The 27,526-nt window shown below is 45.3% G+C and overlaps 1 protein-coding gene across 4 annotated transcripts in view; it reads right to left on the bottom strand.

Annotated features, from left to right (window-relative positions):
• The window catches only part of dpp6a (dipeptidyl-peptidase 6a), a 503,595-nt gene that overhangs the window by 83,727 nt on the left and 392,342 nt on the right, over positions 1 to 27,526 (bottom strand). For all 4 annotated transcript variants that reach the window (XM_077244246.1, XM_077244247.1, XM_077244244.1 and 1 more), the window contains 2 exons: positions 23,912 to 23,964; positions 23,204 to 23,285 (listed from right to left, as the gene is read on the bottom strand). In XM_077244246.1, coding sequence (XP_077100361.1) covers positions 23,204 to 23,285; positions 23,912 to 23,964 — 135 coding nt within the window. The remainder of the gene's footprint in view (positions 1 to 23,203; positions 23,286 to 23,911; positions 23,965 to 27,526) is intronic.

A 27,526-nucleotide genomic window follows, 5' to 3' on the forward strand; every position in this document is an offset into this window, starting at 1 on the left:
TTAATGCCCTCTAGCAATGCCTTGCACCTTATTAATTTATTTCAAACAGAGAAAATGGCTAGAGTAAAAATTTGGCACCCGCAAGGTCAATACTCTTGAATTTATTACATTGTCATCAGTATGTGTGGGTGCTTGTAAACCCACCGTTGGCTGTAGAAAGGGATCTAGGTCCTATCAAATTTGTACGTGTTGTGAATCCATTTTTTTTCTACCATGTTTGCAAAAATTTATACTGTTGCAAGCTGACCCAACTCAAATCAATGGAAACTGAGTCCGATTTGATCATGAACATCTTGATGCTGTTTTTATGTGATGTTTTACTGGGAGTTCATGTACTGCAATGAGTGTTAGGGGTGTTGATAACATATCAGACTATTGACAGTGAACTAGCTCAAGAGAAGCATTGATTTGTAATCCCCTCTTAAACACACCACAGCCACTTCAGGCCGCACTGGATGACACACACTGATTTATTTAGGCATGTTTGAGGAACAGTAAACAAAGCAAACTCTGCGTAACTCTGAGTATCTGCATAAGGGAATGCAATTTAAGATTTTTCAATGCAAATGTAACAATTTAAAACCAAATATACTGTATATATATCAAAAGGTGTTTTCCGAGTTTCATGCCTGCTTAATTGAATTGAATATAGATATCCTTGTAGTGTATTTCAATTTATTTTTACTTCAATTCCTTCTCTTGCCTGCACCTGCAAAATTTCACTTTCATGTAGTAGAATTGTTAAAAGTGATAGCAAATACAGGTCCTTCTCAAAAAATTAGCATATTGTGATAAAGTTCATTATTTTCCATAATGTAATGATAAAAATTAAACTTTCATATATTTTAGATTCATTGCACACCAACTGAAATATTTCAGGTCTTTTATTGTTTTAATACTGATGATTTTGGCATTCAGCTCATGAAAACCCAAAATACCTATCTCAAAAAATTAGCATATCATGAAAAGGGTCTCTAAACGAGCTATTAACCTAATCATCTGAATCAACTAATTAACTCTCAACACCTGCTAAAGATTCCTGAGGCTTTTAAAAACTCCCAGCCTGTTTCATTACTCAAAACCGCAATCATGGGTAAGACTGCCGACCTGACTGCTGTCCAGAAGGCCATCATTGACACCCTCAAGCAAGAGGGTAAGACACAGAAAGAAATTTCTGAACAAATAGGCTGTTCCCAGAGTGCTGTATCAAGGCACCTCAGTGGGAAGTCTGTGGGAAGGAAAAAGTGTGGCAAAAAACGCTGCACAACGAGAAGAGGTGACCGGACCCTGAGGAAGATTGTGGAGAAGGACCGATTCCAGACCTTGGGGGACCTGCGGAAGCAGTGGACTGAGTCTGGAGTAGAAACATCCAGAGCCACCGTGCACAGGCGTGTGCAGGAAATGGGCTACAGGTGCCGCATTCCCCAGGTCAAGCCACTTTTGAACCAGAAACAGCGGGAGAAGCGCCTGACCTGGGCTACAGAGAAGCAGCACTGGACTGTTGCTCAGTTTTGCATGTCATTCGGAAATCAAGGTGCCAGAGTCTGGAGGAAGACTGGGGAGAAGGAAATGCCAAAATGCCTGAAGTCCAGTGTCGAGTACCCACAGTCAGTGATGGTCTGGGGTGCCATGTCAGCTGCTGGTGTTGGTCCACTGTGTTTTATCAAGGGCAGGGTCAATGCAGCTAGCTATCAGGAGATTTTGGAGCACTTCATACTTCCATCTGCTGAAAAGCTTTATGGAGATGAAGATTTCATTTTTCAGCACGACCTGGCACCTGCTCACAGTGCCAAAACCACTGGTAAATGGTTTACTGACCATGGTATTACTGTGCTCAATTGGCCTGCCAACTCTCCTGACCTGAACCCCATAGAGAATCTGTGCGATATTGTGAAGAGAAAGTTGAGAGACGCAAGACCCAACACTCTGGATGAGCTTAAGGCCGCTATCGAAGCATCCTGGGCCTCCATAACACCTCAGCAGTGCCAGAGGCTGATTGACTCCATGCCACGCCGCATTGAAGCAGTCATTTCTGCAAAAGGATTCCCGACCAAGTATTGACTATTGAGTGCATAACTGAACATAATTATTTGAAGGTTGACTCTTTTTTTTTTTGTATTAAAAACACTTCTTTTATTGGTTGGATGAAATATGCTAATTGTTTGAGATACGATTTTGGGGTTTTCATGAGCTGTATGCCAAAATTATCAGTATTAAAACAATAAAAGACCTGAAATATTTCAGTTGGTGTGCAATGAATCTAAAATATATGAAAGTTTAATTTTTATCATTACATTATGGAAAATTGTGAACTTTATCACAATATGCAAATTTTTTGAGAAGGACCTGTATTTTTGAGGGGTATGAAGCACCTGATAAACATGCTCACTTGTTATTCATTGGCTCTGGTGTGATCTAATAATTTGATATGAAAAAAAAAATTAACAAAATTCTACACACCTTAGAGGAAGACCGTCTGAGAAAAAAAACCTCCCTCTGTGATCATGTAAAGTCACGTCCTGCAGCGGTCTGATTAAGTGACAAAACTCAGTGATTTACTCACACAGCACAGCAGTTCTAAGTGACCATCAGGGGTAAGTTTTATATAATATCAGCTGCTGACTTTTTTATATGACATTGTCTGAACAATGAGGAGCATTTTGTGATTGTGTAGAACTGTATACATGTTTTGTATAAATAATTATTAACAGACTTGAAAGGGTTTTAGATGATATTTTCCATGTTGTTTCTAGCATGCATTTATTGAGACATAACACAAATAGATAATGAGAACTTTAGATGATAAGTCCTCATTTTAATATTAAGCCTACTGTATTGGTATAATTAGTTAAAATACAGTCACTTAAAGGATTATTAGGAACACCATACTAATATTGTGTTTGACCCCCTTTCGCCTTCAGAACTGCCTTAATTCTGCGTGGCATTGATTCAACAAGGTGCTGAAAGCATTCTTTAGAAATGTTGGCCCATATTGATAGGATAGCATCTTGCAGTTGATGGAGATTTGTGGGATGCACATCCAGGGCACGAAGCTCCCGTTCCACCACATCCCAAAGATGCTCTATTGGGTTGAGATCTGGTGACTGTGGGGGCCATTTTAGTACAGTGAACTCATTGTCATGTTCAAGAAACCAATTTGAAATGATTCTAGCTTTGTGACATGGTGCATTATCCTGCTGGAAGTAGCCATCAGAAGATGGGTACATGGTGGCCATAAAGGGATGGACATGGTCAGAAACAATGCTGAGGGTAGGCCGTGGCATTTAAACGATGCCCAATTGGCACTAAAGAAACAATGCTCAGGTAGGCCGTGGCATTTAAACGATGCCCAATTGGCACTAAGGGGCCTAAAGTGTGCCAAGAAAACATCCCCCACACCATTACACCAACACAACCAGCCTGCACAGTGGTAACAAGGCATGATGGATCCATGTTCTCATTCTGTTTACACCAAATTCTGACTCTACCACCTGAATGTCTCAACAGAAATCGAGATTCATCAGACCAGGCAACATTTTTCCAGTCTTCAATTGTCCAATGTTGGTGAGCTCTTGCAAATGGTAGCCTCTTTTTCCTATTTGTAGTGGAGATGAGTGGTACCCGGTGGGGTCTTCTGCTGTTGAAGCCCATCCGCCTCAAGGTTGTGCGTGTTGTGGCTTCACAAATGCTTTGCTGCATACCTCGGTTGTAACGAGTGGTTATTTCTGTCAAAGTTGCTCTTCTATCAGCTTGAATCAGTCGGCCCATTCTCCTCTGACCTCTAGCATCAACAAGGCATTTTCGGCCACAGGACTGCCACATACTGGATGTTTTTCCCTTTTCACACCATTCTTTGTAAACCCTAGAAATGGTTGTGTGTGAAAATCCCAGTAACTGAGCAGATTGTGAAATACTCAGACCGGCCCGTCTGGCAACAACAACCATGCCACGCTCAAAATTGCTTAAATCACCTTTCTTTCCCATTCTGACATTCAGTTTGGAGTTCAGGAGATTGTCTTGACCAGGACCACACCCCTAAATGCATTGAAGCAACTGCCATGTGATTGGTTGATTAGATAATTGCATTAATGAGAAATTAAACAGGTGTTCCTAATAATCCTTTAGGTGAGTGTATATAGTTATTAGAAATTAGAATGCTGATATAGATTTTAAGAGTTTGGACTGTTTTCAAAATGAGTACATTTCCTGTGATGATAGTACCTGATTAAATAAAAGTAGGGCGGGGCGAGAGCCACGAGAACGGAGCTAGGCCGGTGACACGATTGCTAATGAGCACCACAATGGCCTTGTGTCTCTCACGGAGGAGCTAGAGGAGGATAAAAGGAGGAGTGTTGACATTGAAGGACGAGATAAGACAAAACGATACTCGGTTACTAACGTAACCTCGGTTCCCTTTCAGTCGATAACGTTGGACGTAGTCGACGCCGACTGAAATGGGATCTCGCTAGAGAGCCTGTCTTCTTCGAGTACTATTGAACGAGCCAATGTAATTGAAGTGCGTGATTCGCATCACACACTCCGCCCCCGCGGCGCGGGTATAAATACGGAAGTGGATGCACGCACTAGTTGCCTTTCGCTTCGGAGCCGATCGTTTGATGTCTCTGAGAGTGCTGTTGTCTACAACGAGCGAGTGTGTCGGTGTTCTTCAGGAAGACTCTCCCAGTGCTGGTGTTCTACAGCGCGAGTGCAGCGGTGATCGCGAGCTTTGAGCTCTCAACTGCTGTTTTAACAGCAACAAATTTCTAAATGTTTGTGTGTGTTGATGGCTGGTTAGAGGGCGGAAAAGTGAGTGCTTCACTGTTTCAGTTCTCTGTTCAGTGTTGCCGCGGTCATTCCCCTGTGTGCTCCGGCACTGGTGACGGTCCTATTTTCTGAAAGAGCAACACGGGTGCGTTTGCGTCTTTTTCAATATGTCATTCCGCCCGTGCGTTTCTGGGTGCGGTCGTTCCCTGTCTCTCTCTGATGGTCACAACTGTTGTGTCACGTGTTTGGCTTACAGCACGCTGAGACAGCTTTTGTGGACAGCTCATGTTTTCACTGTGGGAACATGACTGTCGCAGTGTTGAGGGCGAGACTCGCCTTCGTTCGCGGAGAGCGAGTCCCCATTACCATGCCCCACCCTCGGGTGCTGTGTGGGATGGGTGACCGGAGGATAGTGTTGGATGTCCCGCCCGGTAACCATTCCCTGTGGGCTCCTCACTCCTCCCTTCCACTGCAACCACTGGAGCCTCCCGTGTTGTCTGCTGGTCCATCTGTAATGGGTGGGCCAGCGGTTTCACTCGGGGCTCCCCTGGAGGACAGGACGCCGATTGCAGCATCGGAGGGTGAGCTGACTTCTAGAGATGATGACTCGGCTGCATTGTCTCCCTCCGGGAGTTCAATGTTGCCCGAGCCGGATCCAGAATTATCAGCTATGCTGAAACGGGCCGCCTAGGCTGCCGGGCTCGAGTGGAACCTCCACCGTGTCCCGTTCAGTCTCGGTTGGAATCTGGAGTTTGGTATCTTGGGGCGGGCCGCGCTGGTTCTCAGCTCGCCGCCCCAGTGCCTTTCTTTCCCGAAATGCATGGAGAGCTTATCAGGTGGTGAACAGCATCTTTCTCTGCCAGAAACTGCCTGAATAGCTTTTCCCCCTCATTACCCTTGATGGAGGAACGGTGAAGGGTTGCGAGGTGTCCCTCCATTGGAGCGGTCTGTCGACACAGGTGCACCTGTGTCCGGCGGCCGCTGCCTTTTGGGGGGATCCTCGTCTCCCCCCTAAGGCCTGTGAGTTTCGTCTGTTACGACGGGCAGAGCTTACAAAGCCTGTGGGCAAGCCCCTTCCTCTTGCGTGCCATGGCGTTGCTGCAGGCTAGGGCACCCATGGCATGCACGAGGGTAATCCAGACCGTGCGCTCATAGGTGAGCACCGCACTGCATCCGACCTCACCCTCCGGGGTACGGGTGTCGTAGCGTGCGTGATCGGTCTGGCGATGTCCACCTTGGTGGTCCAGTAGCGCCTTCGTTGGCTCAGCCTGGTTGGTATGGCGGATGCGGACAAGGTTCGGGTCCTGGTCTCCCCAATTTCCCAGGTTGGGCTGGTCGGCGACGCGGTGGAGAACTGCATCAAACAGTTCTCTGCCGCTCAAGCGCAGACGGAGGTCATCCGGCACATCCTGCCCCGGTGGCCAGCTGCTGCCTCCACCCGCCGCCGGTGGCAGCTCCTCCGCCTGCTCGTCGCCGTGGGCGTTCTCCGGCCGCCGCTCCTGCTGGCCCTCCGCAGCAGCCTCCACCCAGGCCTCAGCAGGGAGCCGGCCGCAGTAGAGACGCCCAGGAATGGATGAGATGCTCTTGGAGTGGCACGATCACTCCCTCCCCCCGGGTGAGGGCCGGGTGGAGCCTTTGTTTGTGTGTGTGTCTGTTCCGCCGCTGGCTCCCTAAAAAAAAAAAAAAAAAAAAAGCGGAGCAAGCGGTACCCACACTTCAAAGAGAGAGCAATTTCATCTGTTCCTGGGTCCCAAGAGGGCCAGTCTGGCGGGTGTGACCCTGTATAGCCTTACACCCCTCAGCTCCCCCTTGGTCGCCAGCAGGCAGCTTGGTGCGTTCGAGGACCCGGTCATCCGCCTTCTCACGCGCCCCCTGCCGCTTGTGGAGACAGGTAAGTGTTGCACAGCACACTAACACCACTCTCTCTACTTTGCTGCCCCACCTCAGGCTCGGCTACCCCGCTCAAGTCAGTGATAGTCATCACATTAGGTGTTGAGCAGACGTGCTCCTGAAAATTCAGTGATATTCATCACACCAAGTGTTGAGCAGTGCTCCTGACTTGTGCGTGCTTATCTTATCCTGCTGGCGAAGGATTTGATATAGCCGCTCCTCCAGCCGGTACGAAGGCCAGTTGTAAACTCGTTCTTCGTGCTACTAGGGGGTGGGTCGTGACCATCTTGGCCCAAGATTGGTCTGCAGCTTTGACCTGAAAGACAAGTGCTTCAGATCTCTACCTCCCGCACCGCAGGCCATCCTGTGTGTTGCGTCTAAGGGTGGAGTATCAGTACAGTGTCCTTCCCCTCGAGTGCTCCAGAGCCCGTTGGGTCGTCAGGTCAACTGGAAGAGAGTAGTCTCGCCCACGGGCTGAGTATCTCTTTCTTAGTTTTGGAGAGGTACTCGGTCCAACATGTCTCTCCAATGAGAATGTGTTCAGCTGGTGTTGAAGTGAGAAAGGGTCCCACTGAAAGAACTTTCAGAGGCTCCTGGGGTATATGGTAGTCGCAGCCTTTGGCTTCCTCCATATGTGACCGCTTCAGAGCTAGCTTCACGATCGAGTCCCGAGGTGACCGTGGCAGAGCAGCTCACCTGTGTGACTATAGTTCATCCCGGTCTGCTGCCAAACTCTCTTCAACAGAGGGGCCATGTACAAAGGGCGTGTTTTAACTACACGGGCATTCGTGCCTCGAGTTGTTAGACATTGCGACCGTTGCGCAAGCTTCCCCTGCATGTCACAAACTCACCCGTCACCTCCTCCTTGGAGTCAGACGCTTCTGAGGGCGCCTTGTTCCACTCCTCCCGCTTACTCAATCGTGCCGCCATCGAGCCTCACGACAGTTATAGCCAGGGCAAGTGGAGACTCCATCCCCTGGGTCCGGCTGGGTCATGACCATTCCGGGGCCGCTCAGTTGCCCCCCCGGTTTTATTTTTCCGCCAGTGTTTGGGTAAACCGAGCGGACTACCCTTGGACAAACACTGGGTCTCAGCTGCCCCAGGGGCCCGCAGAAATGCGTTTAACCCCAGTGAGCCTTCTAAAAGTGACTGCGACTCATGGTCGCCTTGCGCCTGCAAGTCAGTGAAATCATCACTCTTCATGTTGAGCAGAATTGCTCCTGAAACTCAGTGAAGTTCATCGCACTCAGGTGTTGAGCAGCAATGCTCCTGTAGCTCTGTGAGTTCATCACAGGTAGCTCAGTGAATTCGTCACACGCAGTGCTGAGCAGAAATGCTCCTGGTGCTCAGTGAAGTTCTTCGCACTCAAGGGTTGAGCAGAAATGCTCCTGCAGCTCAGTGAGTTTATCACACTCAGGTGTTGAGCAGTAATGCTCCTGAAGCTCACTGAACTTGTCACACTCAAGTGCTGAGCAGAAATGCTCCTGTCGTTCAGTGAAGTTCTTCGCACTCAGTGTTGAGCAGAAATGCTCCTGAAGCTCGGTGAGTTTATCACACTCAGGTGTTGAGCAGGAATGCTCCTGAAGCTCAGTGAACTTGTCACACCCAAGTGCTGAGCAGAAAATGCTCCTGAAGCCCAGTGATCTTCACATGTTGTGTTGAGCAATGCTCCTGTCTTTTGCGCCCGTCGCTTGCACCTACGTGCCAAGTCAGGAGAGAAACAGGTCTTCATAGTTGCCCCTTATTGGCCCAACTAGATCTGGTTCCCTTCAACAGCCTTCCTGACTTCCCCTGAAAACTCTTTCGGGGACGGGGCACGATGGCACACGCGTTCTTCCCCCGGAGATTCCGGGCGGTCTTACATCTGAACGCGGAGGTTCAGGTGGCTATCACAAGAACATGTGATAGTTACCATCACTTCTGCGAGCACCCCCTAGAATTGGGTAGCGTGCTTACGCCTTTAGAAGTGGAACCTAGTCGTTGAGTGCGTCTTCTCTCCAGAGGAGATCCTGAAAGCTGTCGATCACTTCAGTGCTCTCTTTCCTGCAAAATGGGTTGCAGTAGGCTGTTTTCCTTCACCCTCAAAATGATGTTGCCTCTGTGTTTAAACGACGCTCATCGTGTTGCAGAAGTATGCAGAAGCACGTTCTGATCGTCAGGTTCCTGAGGAGCAAGGTCTTGTAATCCTTGTGTCCCTCTTTATCCTCTTGGGCCTTGTCCCTGGTGCGACTGCACTGCAGAGACCGCCCCTGAGCCACTGCAGGCAGTGAGTTAAAAATTCTGTTATATCAGTTCTCCTGCTCGCGTGGTCTCTACTAGAGGGTAGGGACTTGCTCGCTTTCGGTCAACGTATTGTGCCTGGAGTCTGGGCCGGCTAACTCTCACAAGCTGAGACCCCGGCTCGGATTGTGCCCAAGGTTCCTACCTCTCCCGTAATAGGAGCAGGTGGTGAGCCTGCAAGCGCTGCCCTGGAGGAGGCAGATCCAGCCCTGGCTTCTCTGTCCGTTCGCTTGGACGTGTACAAAATGCAAGTCATAGACCTCAGACCAGCTCTTCAAATATCTGTTGGAATTCAGCAGAGAGGGAAGGCTGTTTCCATGCAAAGTTGCACTTAGTGCTTGCCTTCATTTCGGCAAAGGTCCGAGATGCAACATGTCCACTTAGGTGTTGAGCTCCTCTATGATGAGTGTAAAGTGCTCCGCCTGGGCGTTGACGATATGCTTTGCTAAAACAGATTCTAGAGTTGGGGGCTGGACGACACCTAGTTGAACCGCTGCCTCACGTGGGCTCCCTTCTCATGAAGCCAGTTTCACCATGAGCCCGGTTCAAGTGTCGGCTTGCTGCGCCATTCCCCTCCTATGGACTGGATACGTGCGCCTTTCTACTCCAGTTGAGTTCCCTTAAAATTGAACCCTGTTGAGTTCCTCCACACCCCTCCGACGTCGGACGTGCGGAACGTCTGGTGTTAGGCCTACCACTCGTAAGCAGTGTGGAACCTGTGTTAGGCTGGGTCCATATGTTGCGGTCCCTTCGGTGACCCCATATGTGTATTCTTCCACGATACGGCTCCCTGCGGTGAGCCCGTGTCTTCCCTCGGCAGAGTCTCTCTGCCGTCACTGTCCGGTGTGTCTCCCCCCGTCTTAGGCTGGAGCCACCCCAGTGACATTCCATATGTTAGACTGCCCGGTTTCCGCCCAGTTCATATGTGTATTCTCCACATTACCTCCCTCTGGGTTGGATGTGGCTTCCGCAGCGTCCCTTCCTTCCAACGTACGGGGAACGCTTTCCCAGTTGTCCTGTAGGAACAGCAGTGACTACCCTGGCCTAAGCGCTGTCCTTCCCCGCCTTAAGTTTGCGGGGGCATCAGGAGGCTTTGGTTTAGGCACTGGAAGGTGGCAGCGTTAGTGGCGTGCTCAATGGTTGATCCCATTTCAGTCGGCGTCGACTACGTCCGACGTTATTGACTGAAAGGGAACGTCCTGGTTGCGTATGCAACCCACCGTTCCCTGAAGGAGGGAACGGAGGACGTAGTCCCCTTGCCACTACCGCTGGACCACCGCTGACCCCGGGTTACTCTCGGCTCCTCAGCGAAAAGCAACACGTGCGTGCATCCACTTCCGTATTTATACCCGCGCCGCGGGGGCGGAGTGTGTGATGCGAATCACGCACGCCAATTACATTGGCTCGTTCAATAGTACTCGAAGAAGACAGGCTCTCTAGCGAGATCCCATTTCAGTCGGCGTCGACTACGTCCTCCGTTCCCTCCTTCAGGGAACGGTGGGTTGCATACGCAACCAGGACGTTCTCTCTAGAGAGGGAACGAGTATTGTGTAAGTTTAGCTTACGCTACGGGAAAGATTCATCTTCTCGAGATACTGAAGCCCAAAAATGATCCTTAATTTTGTATTCATTGTCAACGCAGTGCAGCAGCTAGCAGACCTAGAGCAGGCCATCTCGCGTGGTCATTGGCTGCCCTGCGGGCAACTGCTGCAGCCTACCAGTGAACCCGACATGACGTCACCAGGCTGTGACGCGCCTTCATAGCGTCACAGCCCACCAGAATGGGCGTGGCTTAGCGTATAAAAGTAGGGGCTATAGGCTGACTTCCCTGGTTTTTCGTCGACTGAAGCAAAGTCGCTCATGGCGCGAGCATGGCCGGTTACGCAATACTGGTTCCTGCAGTAGCCTCGTTACGTTAGTAACCGAGTATCGTTCTCTTACGAGAGGTTCTCTCGTATTGCGTAAGTTTAGCTTACGCAACAGGAACACTTTGTCAACGCCGTGCGCGCCAAGCATCCACCATGAGACCCCGAACTTTCAGGGGAACCCCATAAGTGGAAAAATAAGGTGGCCAGCCACACGGGCCATCACTTGTACATAAGCACACATAGGGAAATACAGAGCAGCGCGCCGGTCTGTATAGGCACATGGCACATACCCCACTTAGTGCAGCTCAACCAGGAGAGCTGAGTCATGTGAGAGTGATCTGAGCAGGAGATCTGGGCAGAATACACCTCTCCTTCAAACTGACAACAGTTTAGCCTGCAAGGCAGGAACTTCTACGTTATAAAACCTGACAAAGGTAGACGGGGAGCTCCAGCCCGCCGCTACACATATGTCATGGATAGAAATTCCACTGGACCATGCCCGCGAAGAGGCCACGCCTCTCGTGGAATGAACCCTGATGCCCAGAGGGAATTGCAGACCTTTTGACGCGTAAGCGGCTGCTATAGCGTCCACTATCCATCTGGACAGGCTCTGTTTCGAGGAGGCGAGAGCCTTGGTGCGCCCACCAAACGAAACAAAATGCTGTTCCAAACGCCTGAAGGAAGTTTAGCACGTAATGTAAAACCTCAGCGCTCTGACAGGGCAGAGGAGATTCACATCACTTTCGCTGTCAGATGCTGGGAGAGCTGACAACGAAATAACTTGCGCTCTGAATGGAGTGCCCATCACTTTAGGAACATAGCCATGTCTAGGTCTGAGGATGACTTTAGAGTCATTCGGCCCGAACTCAAGACACGACGCGTACGCTGACAGACAGCGCATGCAGGTCCCCCACACGTTTAACTGACGACAGTGCAGTCAGAAAGACGGTTTTCAGTGATAGATATTTCAACCCCACAGAGTCTAGTGGTTTAAAAGGAAAAGCTTTCAGGGCCTCGAGGACAAATGAAAGATCCCACATGGGAACCGACGGGTTTCCCAGTAACCAACGGTTTTCCCAGTAACTAGCCGTGCGTCGATTCTGCGCACGCTAACACGGCCGCCACGTATACTTTGAGCTTGGATGGGGACCTTCCCTTATCCAACAGCTCTTGTAGGAACGTGAGCAGATACGCCACCCCGCATGTCCGCGGGTCCAGACCTCTGTCAGTGCACCATCCAGAGAACACCGACCATTTAGACGCGTAGAGCCTTCTCGTGGAAGGGGCTCTAGACTGCGTGATCGTGTTCATCACTCCTTCTGGCAGGGCATCGAGTACCCGTTGATCAACCATACATGCAGAGACCAGCGCTCTGGATGTGGATGCAAGATCGTGCCGCGAGCCTGAGAGAGGAGATCTGCCCTCACCGGAATCAGCCACGGAGCTGTATGTGACAGCTGTGCTAGTTCCGGGAACCAAATCTGATTCTCCCAACACGGGGCTATGAGGAGCATCGAGTGGTGCGTTTCCCTGATTCTCTTGATCACCTGTGGTAACAGAGAGACCGGAGGGAAAGCATATAGCTGGAGGCTGGGCCAAACCTGGGCCAGCGCGTCCTCGTTCTTCGAGAAGAACGTCGGGCATTGAGTGTTGTCTTTTGACGCAAATAGGTCGACTTCCACTCTGCCGAATAGGCGACACAGTTTCTGGACCGTTTGGGGTTGCAGGGAACATTCCCCCGGGGGAACATTGTCCCTGGACAGTTAGTCTGGGCCGTCGTTCAAATGGCCAGGGACCATCTGAGACCAAATAAGGAGGCGTTCCTTCAGATAGCAGAGATTTCTGGATCTGACACCGCCCTGACGGTTTACAAAGGATACCACAGACATGTTGTCCGATCGGACAAGAACATGCTGGTCCTGTATGAATGGGAGGAAGCACTTCAGCGCGTTCTCGACCGCTATCATCTCCAGAAAGTTTATGTGAAAACCCTTCTCCTGGTCTGACCACTGGCCAAAGACCGGTCTGCCCTCGAACAGCGCGCCCCAATCAGAGTTGGACGCGTCTGTCGAGATGACTTTCCGATAAGAGATGGTTCCCATCCTTACTCCCTGCTGGTACCAGTCGGCCACTAACCAGGGCTGCAGAGCCGCTATGCAGGTCTAAGTCACTCTGATACTCTGGCCGCCAGACAGCCAGGCTCGGCGGGACACGCGAGTATTCAACCAGCGTTGGAGCGGGCGCATGCGCAGTAGGCCCAGCTGAAGCACCGCTGCAGCTGATGCCATACAGCCCAACATCCTTTGAAATGTTTTCAAAGGGAGAAAGCTGCCCTTCTGGAAAGATGCGGCTAGGTGGCGAACACGGCGCGCGCGCTGTGTCGATAAACGAGCCGTCATTGTCACCGAGTACAGTTCTATTCCTATAGGAAATTGACTGGCTGGGCAGTAACGAGCTCTTGGTCCAGTTGACCGTGAGACCCAAGCTTTCCAGATGACTGAGAAACACTGTCCTGTGAGATAGCAGTTCTGTCTCTGACTGTGCCAATATCAGCCAATCGTCCAGATAGTTCATTATTCGCAGCCCCTGACTTCTCAGGGGGGCGAGCGCCGCGTCCATGCACTTTGTAAATGTGTGGGGTGCTAGGGACAGGCCGAACGGTAGAACGGTGTATTGATATACCTGACCGTCGAAGGCGAATCTTAAAAATTGCCTGTGACGGGTTATTATCTGAATCTGAAAATAGGCATCCTTCAGATCTAGAGAAATTAACCAGTCCCTCGGGCGAACGTGCGCGAGGATTTTCCCGGTCGTAAGCATTTTGAACGGTCTTTTCGCAAGCACTTTGCTCAAATGTCTCAGATCTAGGATAGGTCTGAAGGCTCCGTCCTTCTTGGGTACGAGAAAATATCGGCTGTAAAAGCATGACTCACTCAGAGAAGGGGGTACCTTTTCTATAGCCCCTTTGCACAGCAGCTTTGCTATTTCTGCGTGAAGTAGGTGTTCTACTTCCGCATTCACTATCGTCGCAGTCCGGGCTTGAAAGCGCGGGGGATGGCGAATGAATTGAAGTGTATAGCCCTGCTTTATTGTTCTCATTACCCATTCTGAAATCCCTGGGATAGTTTCCCACGCAGCTATGTGAGCCGCTAGGGGGCGAATGGCCTCCGGGTTCAGATCGCCGCCATTTGCAGGCTTGTGAAACTGATCCGGAGCCAAAAGCGCGGCGCCCGCGCTCTCGGTTCTGGGCAATGGCTGCTCGCTGAAAGCCGAAACCGGCTGATTTATGTGAGATGTCCCAATCATAAGGGATGGGGAACATTCTTTTTGGACTTTTTGACGCGCGAGCAGCGCTCCAGGCAGAAAAGATTTCTGTAAGCGTGAGCGCGTGTATGCGGGTAGATTCCTGGATCGTCGAGGTGGCGGAAAGAAGCGACCAATCCTCGCTGTCCGATGCCAGGATGGAGCAGCAGTCTTTCGTGGCGTGTTCCTTGGCCTCATCCTCCGATGCGACGACAGTGAGGCTCATAAGCGGCAGCTGCGCGTCGGTGAGGAGAGGCGGGGAAGGCGAAAGCGAGGCTCGAGGGAGGTTCGGCGAGCGCGTCGCTGTGGCCACATGTTCCGGCTGTCTCAGGGAACGGCGCTTCTAGCTGCGCGGTCCCACAAAGGGCGGAGTGACTGCTGCGGTGTTGAAGGCCTCGAGTCGAGCCCGCAGGGTCGACAGCGGAAGCTCCTCACCTAGCTCGCAGCCCCCGGACGCAAGGGTGAGCTCTGCGTGTTCCAGGCCCAGGCAGAGAGCGCAGATAAGGTGGCGGTCTCCGGCGCTGAGCGGGGCTCTACACGAGCCGCAGGCAACTTTAAAAAGACGCTCGCTGCTCTTTTAGAATATGTATAGCAGGCAAAAAGGATACGTCGCGGGATAGCGTAGCTCGCACGGATGGCTGAAGGTGGCGAAGATGGCCGGCTTCCTCAGCGCTTTCCTGAGCTGGCTGTTCTCTGTTCGACGGCGGCGGTGGCTTCTCTCAGATCCAGCGATGCGAAGAGCTCGCTGAAGAGACGAAAAATCAGGGAAGTCAGCCTACAGCCCCTACTTTTATACGCTAAGCCACGCCCATTCTGGCGGGCTGTGACGCTATTAAGCCACGGGTGCCCTTCATTGGGCGTGACGTCACGCCGGACTCATTGGTAGGCTGCAGCAGTTGTCCGCAGGGCAGCCACTGAGCACGCGAGATGGCCTGCTCTAGGTCTGCTAGCTGCTGCACTGCGTTGACAATGAATACAAAATTAAGGATAATTTTTTGGCTTCAGTATCTCGAGAAGAAGATTCTTTCCCGTAGCGTAAGCTAAATCTATGCAATACCAGAGAACCTCTTGTAAGAGAACCATAGGGACCATAGATCAGGGAAGGATTCGCACGATAACTATGTCATTGCGACGACACATGCATCATCACGACACTACCTTTAACGGCATTGGTCCTGCCTTTTGTTTACACAGGAAGCTTTCCGGGACTGATCCCAGCAATGTTACTAAGTCCCCACCCCGAGATCGATCCCGTGATCAATCACAGGATGCGTTTCATGTGTTCACACAGAAGGCACTCTAGCAGAACTGCCAACCTTGAAATTATTTTTTGAGTACCATGCGGGGGGAGGGGTTGTCATATTTCTGATGTTTGACACACACAAGCACATGCCTATCTTTATAATTCTAGTTTTGAATTCGACCAAAATCCATAATTTCACTTGCACTGCACTGCAATATAGGCTAAAGTGAAAGTCCAAAGTTTCAATACTGCTCTAAACCATTTTTTATTCATGATTAATCTTGCATTGCATATAATGTGTGCTGGTCAATAGTCTAAAATTAAGAAACCCCTAGAAAACAGTAAATAAAAACAACCAAAGAAAAACACTAAAATCGGAACATTGTACATTTAAGATTGGCTACTTAATTTATTATTCTAATATCCAAATATTATACTAAATTTCACAGAAAAAAATGGCTTTTATTTGAGACGTGCTGTCTTTGCATTTGAACATTGCACATTTTAAACAGGATACTTAGCTGAATAAACGTTAGCAAATACAAACATAGAAAATAGTTGACAATGAATAGACATGAGTCCAATAATAGCAAAATTGATCACTTATTCTAAAAATAATATCACGAATCCGACATATAATGAGGGCTGTGTTAACAGTAAAACGTCCGTCATTTAACGAATTTTAAAAACACGGATGGCAGTGGTGATTTCTTTAAGACTGCAAGGGAAGCTCGGCTTCCGCTATAATGTCAAAAATGGTCAAATATGTACTATTGTGTTAACATTTTATTGACTAAAATGCATTAGAACACGTTCATCTCGAAGACGAGTTTGTTCAGAATCAGCTACATATAAGCAGGTCGGCTGACTCGATTTCCTTCTCATACATTCCCGGAGTCTCAGTGCATTTCCCTGTTGAAGCCCAGCGTCCATTGACTTCAATGGGGCTGCTTTGTACAGTTTTTTTCAGTGCTTCGAAACTAGATGGTCATTGGATAAATGCTGCGATTATGTCCCGGGGCTGGACTCCGGGCTTCTGCGTGATGATTGGAGGGTCTATCCAAAGACTGCATCTCCTTTTGATGGACAGCAATTTTGTACTATACAAAGTCGCTGACGCTGAAGCTATTCGAGCTCAGTCCCATCGTGGATTTTGCAAGTGGTCGAAAGACAAACTGCTTCAACCTATTTCTTGGTATTTGCTTGGCGAAATTGCAAGCCAATTTTCATCATACCTTTCACAAAATTATACACCACATTCCTTGTTTCAGTTTAACCTAATTCCCACATTTCCTCCGTCGAGTTTAATATCTTTTTTTAGATCGTTTGTTCATTCATTCAGTAGGCTAGGCTATAAATAAATGGAAATTGTTTATGATGTAGGCTGAAAATGAGCTTCCCCTCTTTGAAAGACCAGCAGTCGCCACTGACGGATGGATAATACTTTCTGACATTTTGACAGAAAAAAACACAACCAAGAACAAAATTTAAACTTAGCCCTTCAATTTTAATTTTACAATTATCTTCTCTCTGTGTATGCGCATCAGTGTTTGTGAGAGAGCTCGCGCAGCACTAATAAAACGGTACTAAGTAACTAACACGCTAGTTTTCATACAAAATAAATATGTAACATAATTAGGTACTATAGTTATTAACAACACAATAACGTAACACATGCAGGCTACATTTTTCAACACTGAGAATGAATAAATAAACACGTTTCTCCAGACTCACGCTTATCAGTAATCCACACATCACAGAACTTTCATAATCACTAAGCCACAATGATTTTAATTTTATTTATATTTATTGTTCAGCATTACTTAAAGGTGCTCTAAGCGATGTTGGGTGACGTCACTTCTTGTTGACGTTCAAAGTATTGTCAAACAAACTTCTCATCCGCGCACTAACCCCCCAAACCCCACCCCCAAATCCTCTTGTCGGTTATTGGCTGGAACAGTTTGTTACGTTTCGTGGTGTGGGTTAGCTCAGTTTGTTTTTGTTGCCGTTTGTGGAGCCTCGGGTGTCTGCAGAGACCGCGTTTGTTTACAGTGTGTTATATGGACAGGCAGCTAGTGAATAGTGAGGAGATGTTTGCTGTATGTGACAAAAAATGTTTTGGCCTAAAAAACACGTGACATCGCTTAGAGCACCTTTAAGCATATTATAATTTGCATGGCTGAATGATGTTTTCCTCTTATCTGAGTGACCATGAATGACTTTATATTGAATATATATGACCATGAATATTTTAAAATAATCCATGCGATTGCGATCACTCCCGTGTGATCATCGAATCCAGAGGATTAAGTTAACTCAATAGAATATTTCAACTTTCCACATCAGCCCGTTTACCTTCAGGAGTCAGAAGTACTGTGACTGCTGTACTGTCCTCGCCTATGAAATCAGTCAGGCGGCGGAAGGGGGATCGAGCGGGATTCTTTATCGCTGCCGATTTTCAGTCTCTTTTTAATGATAGTTATTACGCATATGTCAATAATCCTCGCTTGTTATTTGGAGAATGAACCCAGCGCTATGGTTGGTCGAACTCTACTTCTTTTGCTGTTGATTGATTTGAAGACTGCGTGAACAGAGAGGCGCGTCACCAGACTTTTTGCGTAGTTTAGAGTGACAAATCATACTAGCGTACTTTGAGGTCAAAGTGCGTATACTCTATGCAAAATGCGTACAGGTTGGCAGGTCTCCTCTAGCAATTCTGTGGCAATTTTCTGGGATCAATGCTCTGTGTGAAAGGGGCTTCAGAAAAAAGTACAAAAGCTGGGGCGGTACCCTTTCAAAAGGTACACTTTTGTATCTAAAGAGTGCATATTAATACCTCAAAGGTACATATTGGTACCAAAAGTGTGCATATTAGTACTCAAATGGTACATGTTAGAACCTTTTTAAAAGGTGTCCGAACAACTTTTTTTTTTGACAGTGTATTATAAACGTGTTATAGCCTACTAGACAGCATGAAATGAGTTTTAATGTTGGTTCCAAAACACTATAAAGTGGAGCTGTATGGTAGTGAAAAAGTCTCATGGTAACTTTAAAAATAATAACAGGGACGCAGTGTGAATATGTGACCCTGGATGACAAAACCAGTCACATTGGTTATTTTTTTGAAATTGAGATTTATACATCACATGGAAGCTGAATAAATAAGCTTTCCATTGATGTATGGTTTGTTAGGATAGGACAATATTTGGCCGAGATACAATCTGGAATCTGAGGGTGCAAAAAAAATCAAAACATTGAGAAAATCGCCTTTAAAATTGTCCATTTATGTTTGCGATTGTGCTGCATTCACTCACAAAAATAAATGTTTTATACATTTACGGAAGGAAATTTACAAAATATCTTCATGGGACATGATCTTTACTTAATATCCTAATGATTTTTGGCATAAAAGAAAAATTTATAATTTTGACCCATACAAAGTATTGTTGGCTATTCTCACAAATATACCCGTGCTACTTAAGACTGGTTTTGTGATCCAGGGTCACATATTATAAAAGCAAGCAATCTCCATAAACATCTGTGATTCAAACACATTCCCATTTCATCCATGAAATGTTTCTCCATCGAATGGAAAAAAATGGCTTTCTGATATTGACAATAAAACCAGAGTAAACACAACTGAAGAAATCCAGAAAAATTCTTCTGGCAGGCCAATGAAAATGTGCAGCCCATGAATATATAATGAGCCTGCTTAATTTCTATTCAAGGTGTTGTGAACTGACAGCTCATCTGGACTGAAAACAAAGTTGAGATTCGCAAAACAAGTCTTCACATACAGAGAAGAGACGGAGTCTTCACAAACAGAATACGGTTTGTGTTTGAGGTGAGCGTTTTATGATCCATGTGTTTAAATATGCATGTTGAAATGCATTATGCCAAGTTTGGCATGCACACATCACAGAACTGAAAGAAAGAATGTCCTAATTATTTAGTATCACACACACTCATAAAGTCGCTGAGATGAGTCGAGCTGGTGAGCTCTCCTACGTGTGGATTCATAAATTCAATCAGAGTCCTTTGTGAGTCTGTGTGTGCCATAAACCACCAAGATTATTTCCATGAACAGAGGGAGAGAGGAGAAGGTAGAGTCTTGTGATTGACTTCTGCTGTTGGATTTTGCCCCCTTTTCAGGAATCTTATGTGATACAAGTGGCAGCAGATTGGGGTTTTCACCTAGGGAGGCTCTAGGATTTCATCCTCTGAGAACCATTCCCCATTCACTATCTGCGAGAGCGGGGAGGAGATCAAAGTCCCAGCCACTGCCACCAGCCAAGCAACAGCTTCATCTGGCTTCCTCTTCCCTCTGGCTTTGCCTTGGTTAGTCGTCGCTCTGCCTGCGCCACGGACTTCCGAGCCATCAGCTGCGCCTCGTCCCTCCACTCCTTTGTCTCAGCTGGGCTCTTCTTTCCCTCCAGCTCCACCTAGGTCCTCGATCACTCAGCCTACTTTACCCTAACTCCACATCAGAGGCTTGTCGCTACAGCTCCGTCCTGCCCTCCAGGACCTTTGTCATCGACCAGTCCCAACAGTCCCTCGACTCCACTGGAGTCTCCATTCCAGCCGGCTTCATCTCATCCTGCTGTCCCCCTGGTTTCTCCTGCTAAAGCTCCGCCATTGCTATACCCCCCCCCCCCCCCCCGACTCCGCCGTGGGCCTGCATCCTGGCCCTCTTGCTGGGTGTTCCTGCCTGGCTTCTTCCACTGCCTTTTTCTGCCCTCCATTGAAGAGAGGCAATGCCGAGTGACAACGAGAAGGCCAGAGTCAGATGATCGTAGTGAGCGAGTTGGGGTGTAGGTGTGGAGCAGGTTAAAATAAGGGGGTGTGGGTGTGGGTGGGGGGTGGGGGTGGGGGACCAAGCTGTGCAAAGATTTAAAAGTGAGTAGGAGAATTTTGTATTTAATACAATAAGCCCCTGGAAGGCAGTGGAGATAAAACAGAATTGGGGTGATATGAGCAGAACGCTTGGTATGGGTAAGTATTCTAGTAGCAGAGTTTTGAATATATATTAATCTGGAAATGGAGCTGGCAGGTAAATGCGACACGGGTGAAAGAACACAGATTTTGTGATAATTTGAGCCTGAAAAGAGAGAGAGGATTCAAAAATAACACCTAGATTTCCAATAAAAATGATCTCAGTTTTGTCCATGTTGAGTTTCAGGTAATTTAAATTAGGCTAATCTTTTCTTTAATGCACACAGGCAGAGATTTTGTTGGTTTGGCCAGATAGAGCAGGTGTACAGATAGAGTATAACTGGATGTCATCAGAGTAAAAGTGATAATTAAAGCCATGACGGTGTAAGATCTGACTCAGAGGTAATATGTAAATTATAAATAAAAATGGCCTGAGAACAGAACCCTGGGGGACACCTTGCTTCAGGGGGACAGTAGATGATCGAAAATCCTGTACTGAAATGTATAATTGTCGGTCAGAGACATTGGAAGAAAACAAAAAAAGAGCAGCACTAGAAATACCCATATCCAAGAGGTCTGAATAAATAATTCATGAGAGAAGTTATCGAAGGCAGAGCTGAGGTCGAGTAGCAGACGTATAGACAGAGAACCAGAGTCATCCGAAAGTAGTAGTTCATTCACTGCCTTTACAAGTATAGTTTCAGTACAATTAAGTGGGCGAAAACCAGATTGAAAGGGATCAAAGAGATTATTTTCGACTAGAAAAGACTGAAGCTGGGAGGCAACAGTACTTTCCAGTGATTTAACAAGGAAGGGTAAATTTGAAATAGGACAATAATTAGATGTAACTGAGGGATCAAGATTGGGTTTCTTAAGAACAGGGGTAACTGCAGCAGTTTTAAATGGCAGAAGTAATGAAGCACGGGCAAGAGATGCATTGATGAAGTCTTGTTTCTTTGATTAGTTAGTAGTCAGTAGTCTGTTATTTAACCTGTGTTTTGTTCAGTTCTTTTTCCGTTCTCATCCTAGTAAGTTCGGTTGGTCTGTTGGCTGTTTTCTGTTCCTAAGATACTGAGTATTTTGTTTAAATTTTGGTTTTGCAAATAAAAGACTGCTACTTGTAAATCCTGCACTTTTATTTTATCCTGCTTCAACCAAACAGTGACAAGTGTAAATTATTCAATGTATTATTCTCCCTTGATTCTGGAAATCAATCTCCCTTGACGATGGAAAATGCGACAATTGGAGTGAAGAAGAGACCGTTTAATACTTACCTTTATAGTTCGAAAAGATTACTCAGAAAAAAATTGATATTACAGTTAGCAATGTGTAATTTGAGGACGCGCAATGCTAGAGCCTTAATGTAAACAGGTCACGTGCTGTGTTTGTCCAGTCAGTAACAGTGACACCGCAAATATCCAAATATGACCCAGGGTGAACTATTTCAAGTATAAAAAGCCATATATAATATTAAACACATTTAAACTATTTTTAGTGTAATGCAATTAAATCAATGGCTTGAAGCGTTCAAGTATTTCTCAGTGAAGTAGTTTGTTCTTCAAAGTAATTATTCAAATAAATAGTCAGTAAGAAATACACTTAGAGCAGTGAGTGATTTTCTCTTTTTGGTCAATATTGTTGTTTGATTAATATTAATTATAATACTGCATGTTTACACTCACTGAAGACAAACCAAGTGTGTTTACACCAATACCTTGCCAAGATGAGATATTACCCAAGAAATAGATCTGAATGTTTACAAATGCATTACCGTGATGCGTAGTCATTATTCTCAGAGCACATATGCAAATTCGGAAGTGAGCGCATGACTGAAGCTGCCTGTCAGTCACGTTTCAAATTGAGTTGGCACTTGTACTACTGATACCAAAGACTTTAGATAAACAAAGACGGTATTACTATTAATGGGTGAAAGTGCAATAATCCTTTTAAATATAAGAGTCAATCGCTAATTGGTAAAGTTATTGCGTCACTGCCACTGTCGTTAGAACCTTTGGTTGGGATAGAAATAGTCAATGTTCTGAGACACATGCTTAGGACTGCAAAAGTGCATTAGGCTGGTCCAGCTTGAAAAATGCATTTTTTTGACAGTTGATGGCAGATTCCATTGGAATTTCAAATATGAAATTAATTGTAAGCTTGGTGAACAGCTTTGGATAATTTGATGTTTCCGAGGGACTTTACTGAATCAGTTAGCGGCAAGTTCCCTTTCTATATACTGTGAACATTTTTAATAAATGGGACATTCATGTAATTTTACAGTAAACATATATTTTTTGGAAGCAAAAAGAACAAGTTACCTTATAATTTACAATAAACTGACATTCCCAACATTTGATGGTTTTTGATTGAAATAACTATGTTTCCTCCTAGATTTTTTCTTATCAGTTATGTACATTAGGGGTTTTATATTAATTTCATTTTGTTAAGATATTATTTACCTAGGATCTAATATCTACCTCACCTTGAGAAAAAGCTACTTGTGATGAGCTTTGATTCATCCTGTGGTTTTCTCTTTACCTCCCTGTTTGTTTTGGTGGTTGTCAGTGTACTATAACGGTACAAAACAGATTTTAGTGATTTGGTAGGTTGGTCTACTAACATTATATAAGTTAATGGAATATATGATTTTTAAACAGTGCTAATTTATTATTATTTATATACTATTACATTTTGTAGTAATATTTAGAATTATATTATACCATTTTCAAATGAGACAACATTTCTCATTTTCTTTTTCTGTCATATTTACTGTATTTACTGTATTTTATTTTATTTAAGCTTTATTTCAATTATTTATTTCAATTTATTTCAATTTTAATGGTTTTAGGTCTAGTTAGGGATAATAACTCTGCTTTTTAACTGTAAATTTAAGTTTTTACAGTGTGGGAAATGTCATGTTTACCAGCTGCTGGCCTCGCGGTCCCCATCCTGCATACTGCAGGTGAGCGTTTCGCACTTCTGGAGGGTTCAGGATCCACGTTTCCCTGTGAAAGAGAAGCAAAGACATTACTGATTAACTAGTTGGTGGTGGGATGACAAGTGGACTAGTTGACCATCCTGACCCAGACAAACTGACAGGCAATCAGTCAAACATTAGCTATGTCTTCAGAGGGCTAACAGGGAACACTTCCTCTATGTGGTGCAGTGTGCCAACAGATATTGATTTCATCGCAGTGTACTACACAGCCCAACACAACAGCACGGCGAATAAAGCACCACGAGGGAATTCCTGTGGCAGGAAATCTAACAGTGATAGTATATCCCAGTGCGTTGTTAAATCCGGCTGGAGCAGCAGCCCAGCGCTGTGTCAGCATCTGTTCCATCTGACAGAGCTCATAAATATAGCTGCTTTATTTTGCTGCTTGTTATAAAGGCAGTCTGCAACGCAGGCCCAAAAATTAAAGGTGACATAAGCTGTATGTCTCTGTGCTAATCACAGAACAGATGTGTTGGTATGACCACATGGTAGCAGTATGGAAAGATTAAGTCCTCTGAGTGGCTTTGACACATGAATTGAGCAGCAAACGCTGCATCGATGTTTTCCTCGGTTGTATAATGACACATGGATTCTGTAAACTAAAGGGACTGTTATATGAGCTCAGCAACTTACGGAGTTTCCAGGCTGCAAATGATGTAATCCGCAGTGAAGGAGTGCTCGTAAACCTGAGAGTTTGAACAACACAAAGACAAACAGAGAGAAATTAAATTGTTGGAGAACAGCACTTACTTGCACTAAATGCACCAACAAAGCTCTAGTAGCATAACATTTGAGAGGCTATGCATTACAGTAATTTTACCACAGTTAAAGGGTGATTTTAGCCAAAACGTGAAGAGGGTGGATTTTTTTTGCCATAGTAATATCACAGTAACACACCCCTTAAATGCCGGAACAGCTATGGTAAATGTAAATTACACTAATATTTGATAAATTCATGGGCTTATAGTTAACGAGTTTGACTTGTAACCTAAATGTTGCTGGTTCGGTTCCAGTACCAGCAGGAAATGACTGAGATGCCTTTGAGCAAGATACTTAACCCCAATTCGCTTTCCGGGTGCCACAGCATAATGGCTGCCCACTGCTCTGAGTGTGTCATGCTTTGCAGTGTGTGTGTGTTCACTACTCACTACTCCTAAAGTGTGTGCACATGCCTGGCCTTCACATGTCACTTTCAATTAATGGAATTACAGTACAAAAGTATAATTTCAGTATTAAATATGAATACTGTTTTCCTGTGCAAAACTCCCTGACACAAATCACTGGAACTATCAATTAATTAAAAAATACCTCAAAAATACAATAAATATTTAATGAGCTACACATTTCTATTGAATATAATACATAATACATAATACATAATATATAATATATAATACATTTCCATTCTCTCTCTCTCTCTCTCTCTCTCTCTCTCTCTCTCTCTCTCTCTCTCTCTCTCTCTCTATATATATATATATATATCATTTAAATTATTAAATTGATAATTCATGATATCTGTTAAAATTACATATAAAATCAAATCTGGCAAAAAATATAATGAATAAAGTAATAAACACATTTTAAAAATATTTTCAAGGTAAATATATATATATATATTTACCTCGAAAATATTTTAAAAATGTGATTATTACTTTATTCATTATATTATAAAATAAAATAATTCCACTAAGTATGCTTTAATTTAAACAATGAAAATCAAATTAAATGTTGAAAATCATATAAATATTCTTCAAAACCATATACAAACCAAAAAATGCAAATCCTAGAGATTTAAATGATTTTTTAACCTTTAAAAAAAACACTGTTAGTAAATAACTCTACCACAAAATGAATAAGATGTTTCCTGAACTTAAGTGTGCAACAAGGAATCCTCCGTTTTAACTTGAATATTGTGGTTTGGAGCAGGATTATGGAGGAACGGTCCCTTTAACATTTGATAACATCTTTGACATTTTTGACCACTAAATAACTCTTCCACAAAGCAATACATTATCCTCTCTGTAGGCTGCATCTTGGTGCAATAATAATATAATGCAACTGATGTGTGGTCACAATCAGATTTCAAAGGCAGAACTAACTAACACTAATCCACCGTTGTTAAAGAAGGCAGGAGCGCTGTTGTTTCCCTCTGAGGACAGTGTCAACATCTGTGTGTGAGTCAGAGGGCTGACCGCAGCATATGCTCCTCGCCGACATGAGCTTGACACGTGTGCTGTAGCAAAGCTGTTAATACTGTCAAAGATTAACATTCAACACCTGTACTTGCCGTCACCCTCTGTCTTACAGATGCTGAGAGATGGAGAGCTGCTTTGGGAAGGGCACTCAGCACCATGACAGATTTTGAGAATGAGGGGCGTTATGAATGTGAGTGTGTGTGTGTGCATGCGTAGGCAATGACAGCTGGGGGACGAGGTTGTCATCCATCAAGGTGATGTTGAGACGGGCACTGAATAACAAACTAGAGGCAGCGCTCACACTCTTTCCTTTAGCTCACTCTTTCATGTCATGTGTGTGTGAAGAGCTCTGGTGTCACTGTCCCAGTGCTATGACACCTTCTCCGTCTCTTCAGCTCTGTAAAAACAGCTGCCCTGATCAAACTAACTCATCACCTGCTGCTCAGACCTTCAGTGTTGGTGCTTTCAACATTTGTTTTCACACTAAAGCTTTAGGTGCAAAACCAAGTCTGCATGAAAGCAGTCTGGTAGTGATGTGTCGTTCATGAACGATTCGTTCATTTTGAACAAATCTTTAATATGAATCGAGACATATTATGAATTATGACATATGACCGAATTGTCTCAGAGAGTGATTTGTTCATTTTGTGTTGACCGCGCATGCGCATTGCGCAACATATGGGTTCTGAATCTGTACTGGAAACAGAAATGATTAGTTCATCTCTCGAGAGTCTTCGGGTTCGGGACGGGTCCGAGTCTTTCATTCTTCCTGTCAGTTCCATAGAGACTATTATGCTGTCAGTACCGGAAAGAGAAATGATTAGTTCATCTTTCGAGTCTCGAGTTCGGGTTCGGCCGGTTACGAGTCTCGAGTTCTTCCTGTCAGTCCCATAGAGGCTATGCTGTCAGTACCGGAAAGGGAAATTATTACTTCATTTTTTTCGAGTCTTCCGGTTTGAGTCCTTGTTCTTTTGTCACATGACTTGTCACCGTATTGAATAGCTTACTAATTCACAACCTTTTTACAAACATGCACGTAGTTAATGGATAATATAATAGTAGTTAATTAATGTATAGTATATAATAAAACACACCACAGATGCACAAGAAACATTTAGAAAAGAGACGGACAGGGACAATAGGCTAATAAGATGGAACTTTTATTTTTCAGATAATGTTTATCGCACATATTTTGTATTTTAATTACTAAATATACAACAATATACATTCAGACACAGTCAATAATACGAATCGAATGTTGTATTTGATGCAAGATACCAGCGGTCACGTGACAAAAGAACGAAGGATTTAAAACCCGAACTCGAGACTCGAAGAAAATGAACTAATCATTTCTCTTTCCGGCCTGCTGTATCACACACGGCACGGTCGGCCCGGCAGACAGATCAGAGTCAGACACTGACGAGTCGACAACTAACGTCTCGAGACACGAGAGGAGAACTAACCTGATAAATATGAAGTTGCAAAGGAAAGAAGGTCTCGGATCAGGAGGTGAGGTGAACTAACAGAATCAGACTGCAATAGCCTGAACTTAAGACCCAACAACTAATCAATTAATAAAACATTTTGGTTTCTTATAATTTGGCTTTGGCTGCATTACTCTATAGTTTATTTTTATTATTTTTACAAATGTAATCAACATTTCCGTAAGTACTAGATGTGTTGGGATATTTAACATGCCATTTTAATTATATTATGCTGAAATGAACGAAATGACTCGAAAAAAGATTAGTTCATTTTGCTAAACGAGACTCAAAGATCCGAGTCAGTAAAATGATCCGAACTTCCCATTACTACAGTCTGGTTATTTGTGGAAGATGTTCAGGTGTGCAGCAAGGCAAGGAATCTTCGGTGTGTTAAGGGCCGATGTACTTCAAGCAAAATTGTGACGCAATTTCGAACAAAACCAGGACAAAACCAGGAGTTCAAAACAGCTTGGCAAAGCAAACTGTCCGGAAAGGTTTGCTCTGGCTGAACAAACACCTTCAATCTACCATTGGTCCTTGGTGATGACGTAACAATGTGGGTGTGGCTC

This window comes from Siphateles boraxobius, unplaced genomic scaffold (genome assembly GCF_051911475.1).
Source record: "Siphateles boraxobius isolate OS27281-9 unplaced genomic scaffold, OSU_SipBor_1 26, whole genome shotgun sequence".
NCBI classification, from domain to species: Eukaryota; Metazoa; Chordata; class Actinopteri; order Cypriniformes; family Leuciscidae; genus Siphateles; species Siphateles boraxobius.